The 15689-nt window shown below is 39.8% G+C and overlaps 1 protein-coding gene across 1 annotated transcript; it reads left to right on the top strand.

Annotated features, from left to right (window-relative positions):
• Positions 1 to 4442: 4442 nt before the first annotated feature.
• On the top strand, positions 4443 to 5651 carry LOC124015414 (interferon kappa-like). The gene is made up of 5 exons (XM_046330582.1): positions 4443 to 4586; positions 4806 to 4877; positions 4966 to 5115; positions 5242 to 5331; positions 5480 to 5651. Exons 1-5 carry the CDS (start codon positions 4443 to 4445, stop codon positions 5576 to 5578), a joined length of 555 nt encoding a protein of 184 aa, XP_046186538.1. The 3' UTR covers positions 5579 to 5651.
• Positions 5652 to 15689: the final 10038 nt, after the last annotated feature.

Genomic DNA, 15689 nt, shown 5'->3' with positions numbered 1-15689 from the left:
GAACGAGACCCATAATACACAAAGCACAAAACACGCAGCACAAGCTGAGACAACGCCTAGATACTCACACGACCAACGGACATGGGAACAATAAACGACAGCCCAATGGGGAAACAAAGGCACATTTATACAAATACAATCAGTGAGGAATTGGAACCAGGTGTGCGTAATGACACAGTTCAGTGCAGCCTAGAAGACCCGGTGACGTCGACCTCCGGAACTGGTTAACAGAGTGAGCAGCAGTACCGGGGGGATCCGTGACACTTATCTAATCTGTGCCCCTGACAAGGGAGCTGCTGCCTGAGTGCTTTGTTAAACTCTGCAAACTCTGCACATTACCAATGGAAGATCGATAAAACATTTATTACCAATGTGTAGTGGTTCAACATTTATACATATTTGGTTCTTAATTATTGCACGGTTTATTCAGTTTGTCAGTCCCCTCAGGCTTCAGGTCATCTGTAAACATTGTGATACAGAAAGTGATCATTTTCTGTAAATCACAGATCATTTCCCCAGAATGCTAACATGGATCACAGTGTTGGTCTCTCTTATCTCTCTCAGATGCAGCAGGAACGGTATCAATTCTGCGCATCAGTTCTACCTTAGCCATGCTAAAATGTATTGAATAGCAGACTCATCTCTGTCTAGCAGATGACTATGATATGTGGGTGTTTTTTTACCTACCTTAGTTGAATGCACTGATGGTAAGTTACTCTGGATAAGAGCACTGGTTAAATATTTAAAATGTAAAAATGTACATCCCTTCATTTACCATAGCCCTTGGTTTATCATAGGTCTGGGCTACAGACAGGTCTGTATTAAGACATTACATTGTAAAATATCCATTGCCGTCACAGCACGGTGTACAGGTGCAGTCTCCACACAATGTGTGGCCCAGAACACAGTTGATTTCCATGGCAGAGGTTAACAGTACATGGCCCAAAGACAGGCCCATACATTCATGTCTATCCATTAAGCTGTCTCAGTGGGGCTCAATGGGGGATTTACCTCCACTAAGATAGAGCACACACAATTTCACCAGGGCGACTCTGGCAGCTCCTGACTGACAGGCGGCTCTGGCGGCTCTTGGCTGACGGGCGGCTCCGGACAGGAGGGAGGCTCTAGAAGCGCTGGACAGGAAGGATACTCTGGAAGCGCTGGACAGGCGGGAGCACCTGGAGGAAAGAGACCGAGAGACAGCCTGGTGTGTGGGGCTGCAACAGGAGGCCTGGTGCGTGGAGGAGGCACAGGATGGACCGGACCATGGAGGCGCACTGGAGGTCTCGAGCACCAAGCCTGCACAACCTGTCCTGGCTGGATACCCCCTGTAGCCCGGCAAGTGCGGCGAGGTGGAACAGACCACACTGGGCTGTGCTGGCGAACTGGGGACACCGTGCGTAGGGCTTGTATCATATAACCCGGGCCGAGGAGACGCACTGGAGACCAGATGCACTGAGCCGGCTTCATTCCTCCTGGCTCGATTCCCACTCTAGCCCGGTCGTTACGAGGAGTTGCGATGTAGCGCACCGGGCTGTGGGTGCGCACTGGGGACACCGTGCGCTTCACCGCATAACACGGTGCCTGCCCGGTCAAACCCAATTTAGCCACACTCCCCATGTACCCCCCCCCCCCAATACATTTTTGGGACTGCCTCTTGCCATGCTAACTCCTCATATTGCCGCCTCTCGGCTTTAGCTGCCTCCAGCTCTTCCCTGAGGCGGCCATATTCCCCAGCCTGTGCCCAGGGTCCCTTACCGTCCAAAATCTCCTCCCATGTCCAGGAGTCCAGAACCCTCTGCCTCTCGTTACCACGCTGCTTGGTCCTTTCTTGGTGGGTAGTTCTATAACGATCGTCGTAGGTGGAAGAAGGAGAGAACCAAGGTGCAGCGTGGTACGTGTTCATGATCTATTAATTACACTGAACACTACAACAAAAATAACAAAACGGAACAAACGAAACAGTCCTGTCTGGTACAGAGACAGAGACAGAAAACAACTACCCACAACTCGAGGGCAAAAACAGTCTGCCTAAGTATGGTTCTCAATCAGAGACAACGATTGACAGCTGCCTCTGATTGGGAACCATACCAGGCCAAACACATAGAAATACAAATATAGAACAGAACATAGAATGCCCACCCCAACTCACGCCCTGACCAACCTAAAATAGAGACATAAAAAAAGGAACTAAGGTCAGGACGTGACACCCTGATTCAGATGACCATCCTACCCATGCTAGATTACGGAGACATAATTTATAGATCGGCAGATAAGGGTCCTCTCGAGCGGCCAGATGTCCTTTACCATTCGGCCATCAGATTTGCTGCAGCTAGCAACTGGAACGAGCTGCAACAAACACTCAAACTAGACAGTACATTTTTTTGATGACCAATTTTTCCCACGAAGGACCTCCTTCCTGTTCAAGTGAGCACAGCACAACAAGTTGAGTCCAAAAATGTCTGGTATGCTGCTGCATAAATGATGTAATTTCACAGTAGAACAAAATAACTCCCACCAAATTCTACTACATTCCAGAATTTGAGAACTGAACCATATCCATGATTCATATGCCATAGACGTAGGACATTGCCGACATGAGTCAGTTTCCTTTTAAAAGGCAATAATGGAGAATGCACTTAATTTTGTAAAAACATCCTGCCAATGTCAGGGAAAAAGAGTAAATCCTTCATTACAATGAGTCCACAGAAATGTGGATAGGGGGGAAGGGGTTTCAGAATGGCCTGCACAATGACATTGTAATGGGTTACAGTACCTGTACTGCCCTGAAAGCAAACATAACTAAAACCAGTATCTGCCATATCTGACCAAAATAAGACAGTATTGTACTTTCAACCAGGTGAATGAGAAGAGATGACGTAGCCAACAGATGAGTTCATGATTACATATTGCTTATACAGGCAATAAGCATGTAATAATGTGGTAGAGTGAGCTAGCTTGTAAGCGTTTCACTGCACTTTCTATACATTCTGTAAACTGTGTATGTGAAAATTACAATTTAATCTCCCAATGTATTCAACTTGTATTTTATAACACACAGTTGAGAATGACATTCAAGCGATTAATACAGCAATTTAAGTATTCTAAGCATCCATATCTTTTCTTTTCTAGCACTAACTACTATAGTATATGTCCTCATACATCCTCTCTAAAACGCAAGAGCACCAAAGGGGGGAAGAGTTCCCCCTGCTGGCCTGTTGACATCACTTCAAGCAGATCAGAAAATGTCTTTATTTATGGGGTTGTCTCAATCAGTTACACTCTTACACTCTTATGACAGACAGAGTTCTTAGAAAATAGCGAGTATTGTAGATTATAAAATGCCGTTTTAGACAGTTAAATTTTTTGTGGACTAAAGCCATTAAAAGATCCTGTTGGTATGAATCGTATTTATAGTAAGGTTTCGTTTATTGTCATGCTGTAGAACATTGGCAGCTAAGCGCTGAATTGCAAATAAACGAATAACTACATAAATAAATCAATCATGTGAAATCTTGTGATATATTCCTAAAAACTGTAACGTTCTACCTGCTGGGATAGATGACGAAATGCAATGGTTTGTAAAAACCTGCTTGTTTTCGAAAACGAAAGCGATTTGTGGTTTGTATTCATCGATGGCATCATCTCCCGAGACAGAGGCTGTCCCACGTTCATGGCTAGAAGGGTTCCTAATTGTCAAAGTATTATTTATTTATTTGCATTTTTGCTTAACCCTAAACCGTTTTCCTAAACTTAACCTAATTTTCCCAACATGCTTCGTTAATCATTACATTTGATCTAGCTGTAAATAAGAAATTAGGTCCAAAATAAATCGTTTTAATTACCTTTTTTATATTCCAATGTTAATTTGTTTTAAAGCGAAATAATGAAATGACATGGAGTACATTAAGATACGTGTCGAGTCCAACTATTGTGTTCTTTTAACAGAGTAGCTATACGATTAGTTACACTTTCCATCCCTTGGGAGAGAGGATATAAAAAGTATGCCTTTAAATGCTTATACTGTAGGCTATCATGCCTACTGAATAAAGGTCAAATGTAACAAAACATACATAGGCTACTGTATTTAAAAAATAAATTGCAGTGAAGAGCAATGTGTGCCTGCCATTACATTCTTCTCTGTTTTGATGATGTACTGGTTCAAAGAAGTATTTACATAGCCAATGATTTGAGCAGCATTCTTGCGCACACCTGCACACAGAAGACCAGAGCGCAGCATTTCGTCAACAGCTCTGCAAGGTGAATAAATGGAATGTACAATTCTCTTTCAGTTTCCTCGCTTGAAATGTCCTCTTTTTTTCCCCCGTAGGGAATTACATATTACCTCATCCATTGTTTTTCAATGAGGGAGACTATAAAGCTAAGGCACGTAGCCCAATGTTGAGAAGTAGTGTTCAGGGATTTATCAACTGACTGAACACATGGCTACTCTTAACGTGTCCTTTGTGGTACATCTTCTGTGTATATTTGTTCTTAACCCGGTTGTGTATGCCAAATGCAGTGACCGAAACAGGCAAATATATTATCTTTCTCGAACTCGCCAGACCCTCAATGATCTTGCCATGGTATGTAAATGTCTTTAACCTATTACACATTGAGCATATAGGCAGGAGACGTATATGGCAGAGACGTATGTGGAAATATGCCTCTGAATATAGGCTGTAGCATATATAGTGTGCGATCACAAGTTATTTATTCTAGCTGCAAAGTAGATTATTGGAGCTTCATTCATTCATATATTCATTTGTTTTATTGAGATATGGTGTCTTTTGTGTGCGGTATAGGAGAGGAGACAAATGGGCTGTATCAAAGAGGCGGAAAGGATAATGGCCCAACGTCCAACGCTTTCAATAGAGGTGATGCTCAGGAGATCATGAGTGGCTACAATTTTAGTGTTTGTCTAGTTCAATTGTATGTTTACACGGAGTATTATTGTGATTACAGGAGGGGGAAAAGCATTGGACACTGAAACTTGCGTTTCAACTAGCCAGCGAGCTCTTCCAACAAAACCTAACACTTGTGAAATGGAATACCTTCAAAATCAGGGAGCTCCAAGACCTTCTTGCTCGACAAAATATGACCTATTCAGAATGTGTACGTTCCGAATGTTTAAGTTGTATACTCTAGCTTTTAAACAATTATTATTATTGTTATTATTATTATTATTCATGTAATCTCATTGATATTTATATTAATGTTGTTTGTTGTTTACTAATTCAGGTCAGAGACATGAGTGTGCGTCTAAACCTTCCAATTGAAAATATGGTTAAGAACTACTTCAAACAGCTGGACGACTTTCTTTTACATGAGGTAAAACATCTCATACGTTGCATTTTTTTTGTCAATTGTGTTTCAAACGTAAACTATTAAGAGGGGTGGAGTGGGCCTAGCCTATACCTATGATGTATGACGTATTATTTTCACCTAAAACATATTTGTTTCACGTTTTTTCTTTCAGCGTTTCAGCTCCTGCTCATGGGAGGTCGTGAGAGCTGAAATGGGGAGCATCCTAAGGGATTTTTACAAGAAATCAAAAATGTCAAGAAAACACGCGTGAGAGTAGCATTACTTGTAGTTCAATTCTGCGTCAAAAAAATATTCTGTTTAATTTATTAATTATTCCACTGTAAAAGCGTTATATATTTATGTTATTTATCCGCGTTGCAAATAATTGCCATGTACGCTATAATATTTAAATAAAAAAGACAAACACGCTTTATTTTGGGTTAAGTTGTGGTAGCAATTTTTTTACAATTGTGTGGTCGGATGCAACCAATGAGTTTTTCCTTGAAATGTTATCCTATATATATTTTTTTTAAATCCTCCTGACAATTGCATACTGTATCAACATCATCTTCGATGGAAAACAAACTCCTTTACAATACTCTGAATTCCTGAACTCCAGCCATATTTCCCTGCACTTTAAGACATTATCATATCACTGTAAAACATGGTTGAGTTGTATAGTTATTCATAATATTAAGTACATATACATATACATATATATACTGGATATCATGCAACATAATTGACGGAATGTTGCGTTATTGTCTTCTGTGTGCAGGTGAGCGCAATGCTGCACAAATGGTAGGCTATGTAAATACTTGTTTGAACCAATCCATGATCGAAACAGATAATAATATAATGGCAGGGACACAGTGTTCTTCACGCAATGTATTTTTAATACAGTAGCCTATGTATTTTTTTTTAAAGTTAAATTTGACCTTTATTAAGTAGCATTTCAAGGTGTAACGGATGTGAAATGGCTAGCTAGTTAGCGGTGTTCGCGCTAAATAGCGTTGCTCTGAGACCTTGAAGTAGTGGTTCCCCTTGCTCTGCAAGGGTCGCGGCTTTTGTGGAGCGATTGGGTAACGATGCTTTGTGTGTGTCAGTTGTTAATGTGTGCAGAGGGTCCCTGGTTAGCGCCCGGGTATGGGCGAGGGGACGGTCTAAAGTTATACTGTTACAAAGGTATAGTTTTTATATCCTCTCTCCCAAGGGATGGAAAGTGTAACTAATTGTATGGCTCCTCTGTTACAGAAAGAAAAATATGATGATAATAGTTTGACTCGACACAGGATCGAGATGTATGACTTGCAGCCTAAATGGCATTATTTCGTTGTAAAACAAATTGACATTGGCATATGAAAAGGTAATTCAAACGATTTCTTGGGGACCTGATTTCTTATTAATAGCTAGATACAATGTTATTATTAACGTAGCAAGTTAGGAGAATTAGGTTCAGTTTAGGAAAAGAAAAATGCAAAACATTTTATAATAGTATGACAATTAGGAAACATTCTAGCCATGAAAGTGGGACAGCCTCTGTCACGGGGGATGATGACATCGTTGAATAAACCACAAATCGCTTTCACTTCCGAAAACAACCGTTGTTTTTTTTATACATACGACAGCATTTTGTGATCTATAGGTAGACAATAACACGTTCTCATATGGTTTTGAACATAATTTGTATATATATTTTTCACATTTCACATTATTAATTTGTTTATGTAATTATTTGTTTATTAATTTAAATGAACAGAACTCAGCGCTTAGCTGGCAATGTTGTACACCATGACAATAAACGAAACCTTACTATAAACACGATTCATACCAACTGGATTTTTTTATTTTACCTTTATTTTACTAGGCAAGTCAGTTAAGAACAAATTCTTATTTTCAATGGGTTAACTGCCTGTTCAGGGGCAGAGCGACATATTTTGTACCTTGTCAGCTCAGGGATTTGAACTTGCAACCTTTCGGTTACTAGTCCAATGCTCTAAACACTAGGCTACCCTGGCGCCTTTGATTGGCTATAGGCCCCAAAAACCGTATCTGTCTAATGCTGCATTATATTCTACAATACTCGCCATTCTCTAAGAATTTCGCCTGTCATATTTCAGTAAGAGTGTTATCTGATTGAGACATCCCCATAAACAAAGAAATGCTCTGATCTGCTTGAAGTGATGTCAACAGGCCAGCAGGGGGCATTATTACCCCTTTAGGTGCTCTTGTGAGGACCACAGTTTAGAGAGGATGGATGCTTAAAATTAACGTATGAGGACATATACATAGTAGTTAGTGCTAGCCAAGAGAAAATATGGATGCTTAGAATTGATCATTTACAGTATTAAACGCTTAAATACCATTCTCAACCAGGTGCTTTAAAATATATTTTCAATACATTGGGAGATTAAATCAAATCAAATTGTACTTGTCACACACAGTGAACATCATGTATAACAAGTGCAGTGAAATACTTGTATGCTAGGCTAGCTCAGTCAACATTATTATTACATGCTTATTGCCTGTGTAAGCAATATGTAATAATGAACTTGTCTGTTGCCTAAGTCATCCATCCTCATTATCCAGGCCATCCAGACTGATAAATAGCCATCACTAGCACAGAGAGGCTGCTGCCTACATACAGACTTGAAATCATTGGCCACTTTAATAAATATTACGTTAGCCACCTCCTCCTCCAGTCCGGTGTTGCTCCTTAGCTGCCCCCCACCCCCCCCCCCCCCCCCTTCTGCTGGTACCATGCTGTGGTTACCAGATGATTAGTTCACTAAAGTTGTTGTTTTTAGTTAGGCTATGGAATACATTTCATTTCGCAGTATTTCATACACCGTAACTGTCCACCAGAGGGTAGGGTAGCAGAATTTCTCATTTTAGTGTGAATCCCGCTAAAATCTAATGCTCTAAATCAAAACATCACCTTGGACCTTGGTTAAATAAGTAGTGACACATCACAAACATTATGGAAAATATTTATTTCAAGAAAATAACATAAAAGTAATTATAAAACAATTATAATATACTAATACTATTGTGGTATACTCTTTGACATATTTATTCATTCTCCCCCCAGTAATCAACTTGCTAAATTGGTAGGCTACAGAATACAGAATGAAATATAAGATAGGACATTTTTAACATGTTCTTATAACTTAAAAACTATCCATGGTGACCCTGGCCATGACCCCACTCCCTGCAGGTGTTTCAGGAGGAGTTGGTATATGCAAGAAACACATTTCCATTACACATTTGTACAAGAAACACCCACAGGTGACAAATATAAGCACACCCCCGAATTATTGTTATTATTATTATTATGCCTTTACCTAATCTTAATCCAATCAACCTCAGTAAAACTATACCTATACCTAAAGTTAACCTTAACCTAACCCTCATTCCTAAACCTAACCATAACCATAACTTTAATATATTTATTTTACCGCTTTGACTAAATTAAGTTTTTCTTCTTCCGGTTGAATATCCACTTCCTGGTTTTATACATTGGGACAAACTTCAGCATAGTTTTTAATGACCCCTGTGAAGCGAATGACTTGGCCTTGAAGTCCTGGATATTGCATATTTCCCATCACCTAAAGAATAACCACCTTACCAGTCTGGTGTTAAGCGTAGGCTACCTCTTGTATAGATGTTCTATCTGGACACTGTGGCCAATAACAAAGCAGCAACTGCTTTTGGATACTTTATGGGTGGAGTCGGCAGAAATGCATGGCCTTCTAGGTAAATATTGATATAGTAGAATGAAAAAAAATAATGACTTGTAATTATGCATATTCATCCTAACCACTAATGTATTGTAACGTCTTGTGAGGAGATACTTTCTGTATAAAAACCCTTGACATCTTCCTCATCAAACCTCCTCAAATTTGCTCTCTGGGCTGTATTGACGTGTCCTGAAAAGGACATTTTAGTTTGAAGGGTCATAACTCAGTTATTGTTTTCATATCTACAAAAAATAAGCTATTTTCTTTACTTTCAGAGAGCGAGCTGATCAAGGGGTCGAAAACGTAGATATGGCCAGATGTTCACTGTCCGAGGAACAGGCAGTGGAAGCTATTTTGCTTGCAAAAGTGTCCATAACCAGATGTAATTAAACTGTTCTGTGTTCTTTTTCTCTCTTCCTCTCTGTCTGTCTCGTTGTACATGGAACCTGTCTCACATGCATTAATTAAAAAACATTCAAAGATGTCAGCTGCTAATTTGAAGATTTACGCCACATAAACACTCAGCCATTTTCGCTGGATTATCAACCCCTGTAGCTGCAAAGTCATGATTTCCCTGGGGGTTAGCCTTGCAATAACCAAGTGGTGAGAAACATAGCCCTCTATATTTAAATGTTTCAGGTACACTCCGATAGGTGTCTGCGTCACATACAGTCAGTAACCACTCACAGGGGCACACACAACTTGCATTTCTATAACCTCGAACCCACCTCAGTGTTCACTAATCACGGAGGAAGACCACAGGACCACAACATTTTGTTTCTCTCTGTTAGAGCGGAACGCTTATGGAGAGATGTTTGGAGTGCTGTGACATGTCAGTACTACAACTTGCTGCACAGTTTGGAGGAAGAAGGTTACCTTGACCTGCCAGATTCCATCCACCTCTTCTGTGTGGGATAAGTGTTCCTATCTCGTCTGCGGGCAGATCTGCAGCATTCCACAGAGAGTGGGAATATTCATCCTTTAAGTACAAAAGGTGAACCTGACACCTGTGGCATATCGGAATGCTCCAAACAACTGTGTCTGAGCCAGACTATTGACACAGAATTCCACACTATGCAGAGGTACAGTATGTGCTAATATGATAAAAGTCAAGACACTGGGCTGCTTGTACAAAAGCCTGGGAGAACAAAATGTAATGAATGACTTAATTGTCATGAAGAGAAGGGCTGATGTTGTTAGTTTTAGATAGACTGACCTGTAATAGTTGCACTACTACATAAAATATATTAACATTAATAGAACTACTGCCCCAACCACCTTGCTATAAGCTAAACACATACAGTATTCCATCAACAATTTATGCAGTGAATCAAACATGACATTGATGCACATTTCTATGACATAAAAGGACCACTAATCTGACTGATTGTCAGTCCTTTTTGGGAAGATTTTTTGGTAGGATTGATTTGATGGTTTTCATCAGTACAGCATGACACCATACTGCTATGGTTAATGATGGTAGAGTAAAATACAGATACCCACTTTTCTGGAGAGACCATGTTCCATACTCTGCTCCTGACCATGGGCTTACTCGGGCTGTATGAGTAGAAAAACATATTAAGAAGACTTGCTTCAGCTGTACAGAACAATTTTGTTGTGTTAGTCAAAGGAATTTACGAGTTTAAATTGTTTGAGTCTAGTGTTGACATTTTGAGGCTAGTGTAGTAGTGAGTGTATTATAAATAGTAGTGGGAGAGTAGCTATTACTGACTGTATCCCAGTAGTAGTAAATCAAATCAAATTTTATTTGTCACATATACATGGTTAGCAGATGTTAATTAATGCGAGTGTAGCGAAATGCTTGTGCTTCTAGTTCCGACAATGCAGTAATAACCAATGAGTAATCTAACCTAACAATTCCACAACTACACCATATACACACAAGTGTAAAGGAATAAATAATATGTACATAAAGGTATATGAATGAGTGATGGTACAGAACGGCATAGGCAAGATGCAGTAGATGGTATAGAGTACAGTATATACATATGAGATGAGTAATGTAGGGTATATAAACATAAAGTGGCATAGTTTAAAGTGGCTAGTGATACATGTATTACATAAAGATGGCAAGATGCAGTAGATGCAGCAGTTTAAATGAGTACAGTATATACATATACATATGAGATGAGTAATGTAGGGTATGTAAACATTATATTAAGTGGCATTGTTTAAAGTGGCTAGTGATACATTTTTACATCAATTCCCTTATCAAAGTGGCTGGAGCTGAGTCAGTATGCTCAATGTTAGTGGTGGCTGTTTAACAGTCTGATGGCCTTGCGATAGAAGCTGTTTTTCAGTCTCTCGGTCCCTGCTTTGATGCACCTGTACTGACCTCGCCTTCTGGATGACAGCGGGGTGAACAGGCAGTGGCTCGGGTGGTTGTTGTCCTTGATGATCTTTATGGCCTTCCTGTGACATCGGGTGGTGTAGGTGTCCTGGAGGGCAGGTAGTTTGCCCCCGGTGATAAATTGTGCAGACCTCACTACCCTCTGGAGAGCCTTAAGGTTGTGGGTGGAGCAGTTGCAATACCAGGCGGTGCTACAGCCCGATATGATGCTCTCGATTGTGCATCTGTAGACGTTTGTGAATGCTTTTGGTGACAAGCCAAATTTCTTCAGCCTCCTGAGGTTGAAGAGGCGCTGCTGCGCCTTCTTCACAACGCTGTCTGTGTGGGTGGACCTATTCCGTTTGTCCGTGATGTGTACGCTGAGTAACTTAAAACTTACTACCCTCTCCACTACTGTCCCATCAATGTGGATAGGGGGGTGCTCCCTCTGCTGTTTCCTGAAGTCCACAATAATCTCCTTTGTTTTGTTGACGTTGAGTGTGAGTGTGAGGGTATTTTCCTGACACCACACTCCGAGGGCCCTCACCTCCTCCCTGTAGGCCGTCTTGTCGTTGTTGGTAATCAAGCATACCACTTTAGCGTCGTCCGCAAACTTGATTGAGTCGGAGGCGTGCATGTCCACACAGTCGTGGGTGAACAGGGAGTACAGGAGAGGGCTCAGAACGCACCCTTGTGTGGCCCCAGTGTTGAGGATCAGCTGGGTGGAGATGTTGTTACCTACCCTCACCACTTGTTACCTACCCTCATTAGCTGTGTTTGAAGTAGGCATAATAGTTACTATAGCCAGTTAGGCTACTCTTGGTGCGTTCTACAATCCTGCTGAGTTTCATCAAATTTGACCAATAGCGGAGAGGAAGAAGCAAAGCGAGCTGAGAAAACAGAGGCTCGAGTCCGCCCCAAAAATGTGTAGCATGAAAATACAGCAACAAGCAGACAAAGTGGAGATTGTTTTGTCAAGAGGTCAATAAGAGTGTCAAATTTGGTCAAAGTGAAATTGAATTGCTAATTTGGAGAGCTCTGAGGTACCACAAAGCATGAGACAAAAAAAAAAAAAAAAATCACCTTTATAATAAAGCATTGCATAACATATCTTCACATTTGAGTAGTGGCATAGAGCAGTAGAGTTGAGGCACTTACACAAGTTGCACACATGGGAAGTTGTTTTGTAGCCTAGGGTCCTGGGAAAAAAATTGGCCTTGTATAAAAGCATCTCATGCAATTCTGCATCATTTTACATGACTGCAGACTTTGGCAGAATTGTTTTTAATACAGCACAAGTGATCGAAATGACAAACTACTTTGACGCTGAAACTGAGAATAATCTGAGATCAATACAAACATCCTTGTCTTGAATCCATCAATAGGCTAAACCCAGGTGTGGGAGGACACATATTGTTGGCTGCAGCTGCGCATTATTAGGTGAGTCAGTGAAACTGGAAATAATTTTTATGACTATAAAAACTCGCCGGTGCTGGCCGATGCGTTGACGTCACATTTATCTCTTGTTTTCTGTGAAACAATATTTGGAAGTTGAGTACAATGTGTTTCTGCAAGAGAAAACAACTTGCAAAGTAAATAAGTTTCAGTGGCAAGGTCAACAAAAGGGAAATTATCACTTTTCAACCTCATTTGTCCTCTAGCAGCTCTCCAATGTCAACATAATGTCACATCATGTCTTATAAAAAAAGATATGTGGTATAAATTAAACTGGAATCTGATGTTACAATAATGTTCATCGTGTGATTTTAAACAAATATCAGCATATAGGCCTATATTATTCACTTTGTAATGAGCATTGAACACTTTTCTGCTGCCCAAAACATTTGAAAGATTCAAGTAGTGCTGATCAAATGGTTGAGGGCAGGTGATGACGAGTATTTGTGTTAACAGTTAGTGATTGTACCAGTTTAACTGGTTTTATAGTTATGATGATCAAGGTTGAGGTTGGCCACCAGAAATGTCACAAAGAATGCACAAGTCACACAGATCATATCTGATATCACACTCACAGTAAGAAAAAACTTGGCTAGGGAGTGTGCGGTGGGAGATTAAATAAATAAACTAAGTAGCTTGGCACAGAGTTAATTTGTTTAATCTCCCACACTTGTGACACTTAGACTTATACGCCACGTTAAATCAGATCAGCGTTTATCTATCATATACACTGGATACAGCATAAACTGTTTTAAAAAATGATGTGCTTTTTCTACGATTAAAACAATTGAAGGAACTGTTTGCAACAGTTTTTTGAGTATTTCAAACATGAGGTATTTTTCTGTATGATAAACTTATGCTTTTCGTGTTTCACAAACAATATTATATTAGGTGCAAACTACTTACAGCATCTCAGAAATGGGCTAGATCTAACAATTTCATAATTTACAGAACTTTTGTTTAAAATTGGATCTCAATTTCTTTTGGATGATTTATTCAAAAGTATTTGTTTGATGCAACACCTACATGGGAATGTTTAAAAGTAACACACATCAGAAGAACTTTGAAACTTCACTTTTATTGCTTACTTTTTTTATTTGAAGTACAATGTGTTTCTGCAAGAGAAAACAACTTGCAAAGTAAATAAGTTTCAGTGGGAAAGTCAACAAAAGGGAAATGATCACCTTTCAACCTCATTTGTCCTCTAGCAGCTCTCCAATGTCAACATAATGTCACGTCATGTCTTGTCTTGTAAAAAATATATGTGGTTATAGGCCTATATTATTCACTTTGTAATGAGCATTGAACACTTTTCTGCTGCCCAAAACATTTGAAAGATTCAAGTAGTGCTGATTCAAAAACAATGCACACTGACTTAACAGAAGAAAATCAGTAAACACTGAACATCACATCTGACTAAAGTCTTAGGTCGCCTTGGCAAATGCACCTTCACAATTTTACACTTGCCATTTAGGCCAGGGTTTCCCCCCAAAAAAACACCCTATCCATTTTTAAAGTATATTTCAGTTATTTGGGATTGCTTAGCTTGTGTTGTGGAAAGAACAGCTGCTTTCCCCAGTAAAATGGACTCTTTACAACATTATTAAATGTTGTTGTTCCTTGTTTTAGCAAGGTGCTGCAGCAAAAAAGTATCATGAAATATATGCAACCGGTCAATGGCTTACCAAAACAAAAATAGAACACACTGACTTGACTACAGAAATATCAGTAAAAGTTAACACAGAACAACATACTGATACAGTCCATGATTTGAGTCCTCGGTTGGCTTGGTAAAAGCTGCACGTTCAATGTTTTATCCTTGCCATTTAGGCCAGCATTTTCCAAACACCAGAGTGTACTACTGGGCCTTGGCTTAACTTCACTAGGGTAGGGGGCAGCATTCAGAATTTTGGATGAAAAGCATGCCCAAATTAAACTGGCTGCTACTCAGTCCCAGAATATAGGATATGCATATATATAGAAACCACTGTAATCTTTCCAAAACTGTTAAAATAATGTCTGTGAGTATAACACAACTCATATGGCAGGCGAACACCTGAGGAAAATCCAACCAGGAAGTACGATTATTTTGAAAGGCTGTTTTTCCATTGAAAGCCTATCCACCATACACAGACTTTAGGACCCATTTCACAAGCTCTGCGCCTTCCTCTACATGTGACCAGTCTTTAGGCATTGTTTCAGGCTTTTACTCTGAAAAATTAGGGAGATACAGCACTTTCAATCAGTAGCCAGTGGAAATTTCCATTCATCAGCCATGCGTCTGATCGTGAACGCGCCTTTCTTGTTTCTCCTTTCCTATTGACAAAGCTTTTGTCCGGTTGAAATATTATTGATTATTTATGACAAAAACAACCGGTGGGTTGATTTTAAACATCGTTTGGCATGTTTCTACTAACTTTTATTGTACTTTTTAAAAACTTTTCGTCCTGTAGTTAGTGCACGCGCCTTCTGCATTCGGATTACTGGACATAATGCGCAAACAAAATGAGGTTTTTGCTCATAAAGAGAGACATTATCGAACAAAACAAACATTTATTGTCGAACATGGAGACCTGGGAGTGCCACCAGATGAAGATCATCAAAGGTATGTAATTAATTGTAATGCTATTTCTGACTTTTGTGAAACTCCTTGGCTGGAAAATGGCTGTATCTGTGGCTAGCTAACATAATCGCAAAGTGTGCTTTCACCGTAAAGCGTTTTTAAAATCTGAGACAGCTGTTGCATTAAGGAGAAGTTTATCTATATTTCCATGAAAACACTTGTATAGTTTATCAATGTTTATGATGAGTATTTCTGTCATTTTATGTGGCTCTCT

This window comes from Oncorhynchus gorbuscha, linkage group LG26 (genome assembly GCF_021184085.1).
Source record: "Oncorhynchus gorbuscha isolate QuinsamMale2020 ecotype Even-year linkage group LG26, OgorEven_v1.0, whole genome shotgun sequence".
In the NCBI taxonomy this organism is placed as follows: domain Eukaryota; kingdom Metazoa; phylum Chordata; class Actinopteri; order Salmoniformes; family Salmonidae; genus Oncorhynchus; species Oncorhynchus gorbuscha.
This window is presented reverse-complemented; position numbering and strand designations above follow the sequence as displayed.

Coding starts and splice junctions, on each gene's coding strand:
- LOC124015414 (XM_046330582.1), top strand. CDS start 4,443: ATGGCTACTCTTAACGTGTCCTTTGTGGTACATCTTCTGTGTATATTT. Junction 4,878..4,965: donor GTCCAACGCTTTCAATAGAG/GTGATGCTCAGG, acceptor TTGTGATTACAG/GAGGGGGAAAAGCATTGGAC. Junction 5,116..5,241: donor ATATGACCTATTCAGAATGT/GTACGTTCCGAA, acceptor TTACTAATTCAG/GTCAGAGACATGAGTGTGCG.